This window comes from Hyperolius riggenbachi, chromosome 10 (genome assembly GCF_040937935.1).
Source record: "Hyperolius riggenbachi isolate aHypRig1 chromosome 10, aHypRig1.pri, whole genome shotgun sequence".
NCBI classification, from domain to species: domain Eukaryota; kingdom Metazoa; phylum Chordata; class Amphibia; order Anura; family Hyperoliidae; genus Hyperolius; species Hyperolius riggenbachi.
Window position 1 is genome coordinate 229,931,382 of NC_090655.1, and position 10,060 is coordinate 229,941,441.

General features: G+C 45.0%; 1 protein-coding gene across 1 annotated transcript in view; it reads left to right on the forward strand.

Annotated features, from left to right (window-relative positions):
* Positions 1–10,060, forward strand: part of LOC137536884 (zinc finger protein 852-like) — a 34,278-nt gene that overhangs the window by 20,854 nt on the left and 3,364 nt on the right. The window contains exon 6 of the mRNA XM_068259066.1: positions 8,466–8,655. Coding sequence (XP_068115167.1) covers positions 8,466–8,655 — 190 coding nt within the window. The remainder of the gene's footprint in view (positions 1–8,465; positions 8,656–10,060) is intronic.

Here is a 10,060-nt window from a genome sequence, read left to right on the forward strand (position 1 = left end):
TCACAATCTGCAGGAACATCCGAGAAACAGGCATCAGATCGCACAGATTCAAACTGCACACTGTCAGAAGCGAATCCTTCAGGATTCGCACAGGAATCAACCACAGCGGCACACTCATTCATTTCAGATTGCACAAAGTCAAGACTCACATGCTTTACCCCAGAAAGGCAGGAACAATCATCCGACAACGATGTCTCTTTATTGGAATCAATTGGTTGGTGTGTGTGCAACTCATCCAAAATCGTTTGCCATACATAGATCACCAGATCCACATCATCCTTGTCACATTCATCGGAATCAATCAGAAAGTACATAGAGTCAAGACAAGCATTCAAGACATCTTCGCTTTTTGCGATGTAAAAATCGCAAAAGGCTTTCCAATCAAAATCGAATTCCTCCAGCAAGGCCCCAACATCCCAGGAAGCAAATGGGGGTTCAAACAGGCCAGTATCCAGATAATCTCCATAGGGTTGGAGTTCAGGAACAAGAACACATTTTTTAACTGCTTTAACCACTTCCCGACCGCCCACTACACAGGGGCGGCGGGGAAGTGGAGCCCTTCAGGACGGCCTCACCCACAGAGGCGGCGGTCCATTTAAGGGCATGGGCGGAGCGATCGCGTCATCCGTGACGCGATCCTCCGCCGGCGCCTGTCACCGCTCGCTCGCCGCAACATCCCGCCGGCTATACGGAAGCGCCGGCGGGATGTTAACCCCGCGATCGCCGCATACAAAGTGTATAATACACTTTGTAATGTTTACAAAGTGTATTATACAGGCTGCCTCCTGCCCTGGTGGTCCCAGTGTCCGAGGGACCACCAGGGCAGGCTGCAGCCACCCTAGTCTGCACCCAAGCACACTGATTTCTCCCCCCCCTGCCCCAGATCGCCCACAGCACCCATCAGACCCCCCCCTGCCCACCCCCCAGACCCCTGTTTGCACCCAATCACCCCCCTAATCACCCATCAATCACTCCCTGTCACTATCTGTCAACGCTATTTTTTTTTTACCCCCCCCCCCCCTGCTCCCTGCCCCCTCCTGATCACCCCCCACCCCTCAGATTCTCCCCAGACCCCCCCCCCAGACCACCCCCCCCCCCTGTTTACTGTATGCATCTATCCCCCTGATCACCTGTCAATCACCCGTCAATCACCCGTCAATCACCCGTCAATCACCCCCTGTCACTGCCACCCATCAATCAGCCCCTAACCTGCCCCTTGCGGGCAATCTGATCACCCCCCCACACCAATAGATCGCCCACAGATCCGACATCAGATCACCTCCCAAATCCATTGTTTACATCTATTCTCTCCTCTAAACACCCACTAATTACCCATCAATCACCCCCTATCACCACCTGTCACTGTTACCTATCAGATCAGACCCTAATCTGCCCCTTGCGGGCACCCAATCACCTGCCTACACGCTCAGATTGCCCTCAGACCCCCCCTTATCAATTCGCCAGTGCATTAATTACATCTGTTCTTCCCTGTAATAACCCACTGATCACCTGTCAATCACCTGCCAATCACCTATCACCCATCAATCACCCCCTGTCACCCCCTGTCACTGCCACCCATCAATCAGCCCCTAACCTGCCCCTTGCGGGCAATCTGATCACCCACCCACACCATTAGATCGCCCGCAAACCCGCCGTCAGATTACCTCCCAAATGTATCGTTTACATCTGTTATCTTCTCTAAACACCCACTAATTACCCATCAATCACCCATCAATCACCCCCTATCACCACCTGTCACTTTTACCTATCAGATCAGACCCTAATCTGCCCCTTGCGGGCACCCAATCACCCGCCCACACGCTCAGATTGCCCTCTGACCCCCCCCCCTTATCAATCGCCAGTGCATTAATTACATCTGTCCTTCGCTGTAATAACCCACTGGTCACCTGTCAATCACCTGCCAATCACCTATCACCCATCAATCACCCCCTGTTACTGCCACCCAACAATCAGCCCCTAACCTGCCCCTTGCGGGCAAACTGATCACCCACCCACACCAATAGATCGCCCGCAGATCCGACATCAGATCACCACCCAAGCGCAGTGTTTCCATCTATTCTCTCCTCTAAACACCCACTAATTACCCATCAATCACCCATCAATCACCCCCTATCACCACCTGTCACTGTTACCCATCAGATCAGACCCTAATCTGCCCCTTGCGGGCACCCAATCGCCCGCCTACAATCTCAGATTGCCCTCAGACCCCCCCTTATCAATTCGCCAGTGCAATATTTACATCTGTTCTCCCCTGTAATAACCCACTGATTACCTGTCAATCACCTATCAATCACCCATCAATCACCCCCTGTCACTGACACCCATCAATCACCCGCTGTCACTGACACCCATCAATCAGCCCCTAACCTGCCCCTTGCGGGCAAACTGATCACCCACCCACACCAATAGATCGCCCGCAGATCCGACAACAGATCACCACCCAAGCGCAGTGTTTCCATCTATTCTCTACCCTAAACACCCACTAATTACCCATCAATCACCCCCTGTCACTGCTACCTATCAGATTAGACCCCTATCTGCCCCTAGGGCACTCAATCACCCGCCCACACCCTCAGAATGCCCTCAGACCCCAGCCCTGATCACCTCGCCAGTGCATTGCTTGCATCTATTCTCCCCTCTAATCACACCTTGAGACACCCATCAATCACCTCCTGTCACCCCCTAGCACACCTACCCATCAGATCAGGCCCCAATTTGCCCCGTGTGGGCTCCTGATCACTCGGCCAAACCCTCAGATCCCCTTCCGATCACCTCCCCAGTGCATTGATTGCATCTATTTTCCCCTCTAACCACCCCCTGAGACACCCATCAATCACCTCCTGTCACCCCCCTAGCACTCCTATCCATCAGATCAGGCCCAATACAACCTGTCATCTAAAAGGCCACCCTGCTTATGACCGGTTCCACAAAATTCACCCCCTCATAGACCACCTGTCATCAAAATTTGCAGATGCTTATACCCCTGAACAGTCATTTTGAGACATTTGGTTTCCAGACTACACACGGTTTTGGGCCTGTAAAATGCCAGGGCGGTATAGGAACCCCACAAGTGACCCCATTTTAGAAAAAAAAGACACCCCAAGGTATTATGTTAGGTGTATGACGAGTTCATAGAAGATTTTATTTTTTGTCAAAAGTTAGCGGAAAATAATTTTTATTGTTTTTTTTTCACAAAGTGTCATTTTTCACTAACTTGTGACAAAAAATAAAATCTTCTATGAACTCGCCATACACCTAACGGAATACCTTGGGGTGTCTTCTTTCTAAAATGGGGTCACTTGTGGGGTTCCTATACTGCCCTGGCATTTTAGGGGCCCTAAACCGCGAGGAGTAGTCTAGAAAACAAATGCTTCAAAATGACCTGTGAATAGGACGTTGGGCCCCTTAGCGCACCTAGGCTGCAAAAAAGTGTCACACATGTGGTACCGCCGTACTCAGGAAAAGTAGTATAATGTGTTTTGGGGTGTATTTTTACACATACCCATGCTGGGTGGGAGAAATTTCTATGTAAATGGACAATTGTTTGTAAAAAAATCAAACAATTGTCATTTACAGAGATATTTCTCCCACTTAGCATGGGTATGTGTAAAAATACACCCCAAAACGCATTATACTACTTCTCCTGAGTACAGCGGTACCACATGTGTGGCACTTTTTTACACCCTAAGTACGCTAAGGGGCCCAAAGTCCAATAAGTACCTTTAGGATTTCACAGGTCATTTTGCGACATTTGGTTTCAAGACTACTCCTCACGGTTTAGGGCCCCTAAAATGCCAGGGCAGTATAGGAACCCCACAAATGACCCCATTCTAGAAAGAAGACACCCAAAGGTATTCCGTACGGAGTATGGTGAGTTCATAGAAGATTTTATTTTTTGTCACAAGTTAGCGGAAAATGACAATTTGTGAAAAAAAACTATTAAAATCAATTTCCGCTAACTTGTGACAAAAAAATAAAAACTTCTATGAACTCACCATACTCCTAACGGAATACCTTGGGGTGTCTTCTTTCTAAAATGGGGTCATTAGTGGGGTTCCTATACTGCCCTGGCATTTTAGGGGCCCTAAACCGTGAGGAGTAGTCTTGAAACAAAAATGACCTGTGAAATCCTAAAGGTACTCATTGGACTTTATGCCCCTTAGTGCAGTTAGGGTGCAAAAAAGTGCCACACATGTGGTATCGCCGTACTCGGGAGAAGTAGTACAATGTGTTTTGGGGTGTATTTTTACACATACCCATGCTGGGTGGGAGAAATACCTCTGTAAATGACAATCTTTTTATTTTTTTACACACAATTGTCCATTTACAGAGGTATTTCTCCCACCCAGCATGGGTATGTGTAAAAATACACCTCAAAACACATTGTACTACTTCTCCCGAGTATGGCGATACCACATGTGTGGCACTTTTTTGCACCCTAACTGCGCTAAAGGGCCCAAAGTCCAATGAGTACCTTTAGGATTTCACAGGTCATTTTGAGAAATTTCGTTTCAAGACTACTCCTCACGGTTTAGGGCCCCTAAAATGCCAGGGCAGTATAGGAACCCCACAAATGACCCCATTTTAGAAAGAAGACACCCCAAGGTATTCCGTTAGGAGTATGGTGAGTTCATAGAGCTTTTTATTTTTTGTCAAAAGTTAGCGGAAATTGATTTTAATTGTGTTTTTTCACAAAGTGTCATTTTCCGCTAACTTGTGACAAAAATAAAATCTTCTATGAACTCGCCATACTACTAACGAAATACCTTGGGGTGTCTTCTTTCTAAAATGGGGTCATTTGTGGGGTTCCTATACTGCCCTGGCATTTTAGGGGCCCTAAACCGTGAGGAGTAGTCTTAAAACGAAATTTCTCAAAATGACCTGTGAAATCCTAAAGGTACTCATTGGACTTTGGGCCCTTTAGCGCAGTTAGGGTGCAAAAAAGTGCCACACATGTGGTATCGCCGTACTCAGGAGAAGTAGTATAATGTGTTTTGTGGTGTATTTTTACACATACCCATGCTGAGTGGGAGAAATATCTCTGTAAATGGACAATTGTGTGTAAAAAAAATTAACAAATTGTCATTTACAGAGATATTTCTCCCACCCAGCATGGGTATGTGTAAAAATACACCCCAAAACACATTATACTACTTCTCCTGAGTATGGCAATACCACATGTGTGGCACTTTTTTGCAGCCTAACTGCGCTAAGGGGTCCAAAGTCCAATGAGCACCTTTAGGCTTTACAGGGGTGCTTACAATTTAGCACCCCCCAAAATGTCAGGACAGTAAACACACCCCACAAATGATCCCATTTTGGAAAGTAGACCCTTCAAGGTATTCAGAGAGGGGCATGGTGAGTCCGTGGCAGATTTCATTTTTTTTTTTGTCGCAAGTTAGAAGAAATGGAAACTTTTTTTTTTTTTTTTTTTCTCACAAAGTGTCATTTTCCGCTTACTTGTGACAAAAAATAATATCTTCTATGAACTCACTGTGCCTCTCAGTGAATACTTTGGGATGTCTTCTTTCCAAAATGGGGTCATTTGGGGGGTATTTATACTATCCTGGAATTCTAGCCCCTCATGAAACATGACAGGGGGTCAGAAAAGTCAGAGATGCTTGAAAATGGGAAAATTCACTTTTTGCACCATAGTTTGTAAACGCTATAACTTTTACCCAAACCAATAAATATACACTGAATGGGTTTTTTTTATCAAAAACATGTTTGTCCACATTTTTCGCGCTGCATGTATACAGAAATTTTACTTTATTTGAAAAATGTCAGCACAGAAAGTTAAAAAAATCATTTTTTTGCCAAAATTCATGTCTTTTTTGATGAATATAATAAAAAGTAAAAATAAAAAGTAAAAATCGCAGGAGCAATCAAATAGCCCCAAAAGAAAGCTGTATTAGTGACAAGAAAAGGAGCCAAAATTCATTTAGGTGGTAGGTTGTATGAGCGAGCAATAAACCGTGAAAGCTGCAGTGGTCTGAATGGAAAAAAAGTGGCCGGTCCTTAAGGGGTAGAAAGCCCTAGGTCCTCAAGTGGTTAATGTAGTGTGCGATCCTACCTATAGCAGGATCCACATAAGCTTTGGATTGGGGCAAAAAAGCCAGAGACGGAACAACATCATTACAAACATCAATAGGAAGTTTTTTATTCCGATGCTTGCGTTTTTTAGTTTTTCTCTTTTTCGCCACTTTGCATGTCTGCTGTTTAAAACCTGAAGTGGCAACAGACACATTGAACTGATTGTCATACTGAAAAGTTTTGCATGGAAGGGAAAGATCAGCTGACTTATCAGCAGCTACACACTCAATCAGAGCAGGTGGTAAGCCAGGCAGTTTAAACCAGTGAGAGAATATCACTGCAAGCAACTGATACAGATTACCATTCCAAGAATTGATTTTTAACGGATTATATGCCCAGGTGAACAAATCGTCTTTTAAGAGCACATTCAGAAAGAAATTCCGCCTTGGTCTCTGAATTTAGCCTTTTAAAGCTCTTAAAGACACAGGACCCAAACTCGACAAAATCGTACAAATCAGAAATTCCGTCTACACTGGGGTTTTGGGTTGGGCTGTTCATACTGTAACGATTGCGGAACTTTCCCTGTGATCAGCGCACAACGCGTGCGCTGACACGGCGGAAATCCTCCACAAGCGTATAATTTGCAGGAACCCAGCAAAAGGTGTTACGCACCTGTAGAGGGAAAATTCCTGTCGGCAGATGGCGCTGGGGAGTGCAGAGGAACCAATCCTCTATACCTCCACAAATGCCAGACAGGAATTGTACGAAACGCAGAACGCAATCGCAAGAGAGGCGATTGCGAATGAGAATGAGCAAAGGGACAGATTGTATGTGTGTGCGCCAATCTAGTCGCCACCCCGCGACCGCGCACACACAACAGCAGATATGAAATAGGAACGCGATCGCGAGAGGTGCGATCGCCAGACGTGACACAAGGCAGATCAGAACAGAATACGAGGTTAGCAAAGGCACAGCAAATAATACAATGAGAATATACGGAAAACAACAAACGCTAGCTAACCGCGAAAACCGCACTCATTCGCAACAGTGCACGCGGTTATTCGCGGTCTCCACGTGATAAGCACAATAGAGACAAGCACGCCTAACTAACCATTAACAGACAAACATGAAACAGAGGACGCGAGCGCTTGCTTAACGGTTACCTCACCAAGCCTCCAGCAAGCGTAGCAGACAAGAAAGACACACGAAAACAGGGACAAGCGAGAGATAGGATCCACAGCACTAGCGAAAAGTGGCTAGCGCGATCCAGGTACAGAGTAGCAGAACAAAAGGATCCCCAACGCTAGCGAAAAGTGGCTAGCGCGATCCCAGAAGACAGAACAGAAGGATCCCCAGCGCTAGCGAAAAGTAGCTAGCTCGATCCCAGGAGACAGAACAGAAGGATCCCCAGCGCTAGCGAAAAGTGGCTAGCGCGATCCCAGAAGACAGAACAGAAGGATCCCCAGCGCTAGCGAAAAGTAGCTAGCGCGATCCCAGGAGACAGAACAGAAGGATCCCCAGCGCTAGCGAAAAGTAGCTAGCGCGATCCCAGGAGACAGAACAGAAGGATCCCCAGCGCTAGCGAAAAGTAGCTAGCGCGATCCCAGGAGACAGAACAGAAGAGATAGCTGGTTGCAACCGCTGCACCAGCTATACTCCAAGAACAGAGATCAGAACCATTTCCTGTCGACCACCGTAGGGACTAGACAATGGCAACAGGCAAGACAAGACAGAACAGGCAATACAGATAATACAATCCTAACTGCACTAGGGAAATCTGCCTAGCGCAGATTCAGGAATTACTCTAAGCTGATGTTCAAACAGAGAGCAAGGCTGACACCCCACCAGGAGTGTTACATAGGACGAAATCCTTATGAACAGCGAAGCATTGTGGGAAAGACATAGTACTTATAGTACACGCCTCCAATGAATGTGGCCAGGCAATTTGCATGACAACGTATGCAAATTCCTCTGCAAGCACAAGCTGCAAAACTGACAGAAGCTCTTCTTTCCAGAGTCCTGCAGCATATGCAAACCTACACAATGGTCAAAAGGCTGGCTGCCTGCACAGGCAGCTGAGCAAATCATTACAACCACTTTGTGTTAGTCTTTCATGTGGAATTCCAATAAAATTGATTCATGTTTGTGGCAGTAATATGACAAAATGTGGAAAATTTCAAGGGGGCCGAATACTTTTGCAACCCACTGTATCCCCCACATTTGGGTATATTTTATTCCTTACAAAACCAGGATATGATGGTTATGCTCGTTTATATAATTTTTGACTAAGGTGAAACTGAGGGTCTCAAACTCTAAAGGAGTTTGTATGAATTGTAAATTGTATGAGATTATAATTTTTGCTTTTTATTTTTGTTTTTCCTTCTCTTGTTTTCCATATTCTGTTGGCTTAGGATGACAATCTGATTATTGTTAAAGTCGAGGTTAAAGAAGAGACAGATGGAGAGAGTGATCGGCCATCTACAGAGGAGGGTGACATGATAGTGACTATTAAAGAGGAAGAAGACACGGATGTGGGGACTGATCGGCAGTCTACAGAGGAAGGAGAAATAATGTTGATAGTTAAAGAAAAATGTTATGTAGGTAAGGAGTTATCAGCAGTCCACAGAAGGACATCATATGATAATGCCAATCAAAAAGAAGGCATGTTTTCTAGATATTAGCTCAGGTAAGTAGCCCTTTGACATATAATAAAATCACCATAGAAAATATTCTTATTTTTTTACATTAAAAAAACCTTAATATTGTGTCCATCCTTCACCACTTGATATAACCAACACACAAGTTAAAGGAATTATACATTATGTGATAGATGAACTACCTATTCTCAACAAATGAGGAGGAGAGACTACACCAAATGAAAGGTCCATCTCCATACCTCAGTATAACATCATAGTACCAACAAATGAGGAGGAGAATACTGTACACCATATGAAAGGCCCATCTCCATTCCTCAGTATAACATCATAGTACCAACTAATGAGGAGAAGATACTGTACACCATATGAAAGGCCCATCTCCATTCCTCAGTATAACATCATAGTACCAACAAATGAGGAGGAGATACTGTACACCATATGAAAGGCCCATCTCCATTCCTCAGTATAACATCATAGTACCAACCAATAAGGAGGAGATACTGTACACCAAATGAAAGGTCCATCTCCATTCCTCAGTATAACATCATAGTACCAACAAATGAGGAGGAGATACTGTACACCATATGAAAGGCTCATCTCCATTCCTCAGTATAACATCATAGTAACAAACAATGAGGAGGAGATACTGCACACCATATGAAAGGCCCAGCTCCATTCCTCAGTATAACATCATAGTACCAACCAATGAGGAAGAAATACTGTACACCATATGAAAGGCCCAGCTCCATTCCTCAGTATAACATCATAGTACCAACCAATGAGGAGGAGATACTGTACACCATATGAAAGGTCTATCTCCATTCCTCAGTATAACATCATAGTAGTACCAACAAATGAGGAGGAGATACTGTACACCATATGAAAGGCCCATCTCCATTCCTCAGTATAACATCATAGCCCCAACAAATGAGGAGGAGATACTGTACACCATATGAAAGGCCATCTCCATTCCTCAGTATAACATCATGTTCCCAACAAATGAGGAGGAGATACTGTACACCATATGAAATGTCCATCTCCGTTCCTCAGTATAACATCATAGTGCCAACAAATGAGGAGGAGATACTGTACACCATATGAAAGGTCCATCTACATTCCTCAGTATAACATCATGTTCCCAACAAATGAGGAGGAGATACTGTACACCATATGAAAGGTCCATCTCCGTTCCTCAGTATAACATCATAGTGCCAACAAATGAGGAGGAGATACTGTACACCATATGAAAGGTCCGTCTACATTCCTCAGTATAACATCATAGTACCAACAAATGAGGAGGAGATACTGTACACCAAATGAAAGGTCCATCTCCATTCCTCAGTATAACA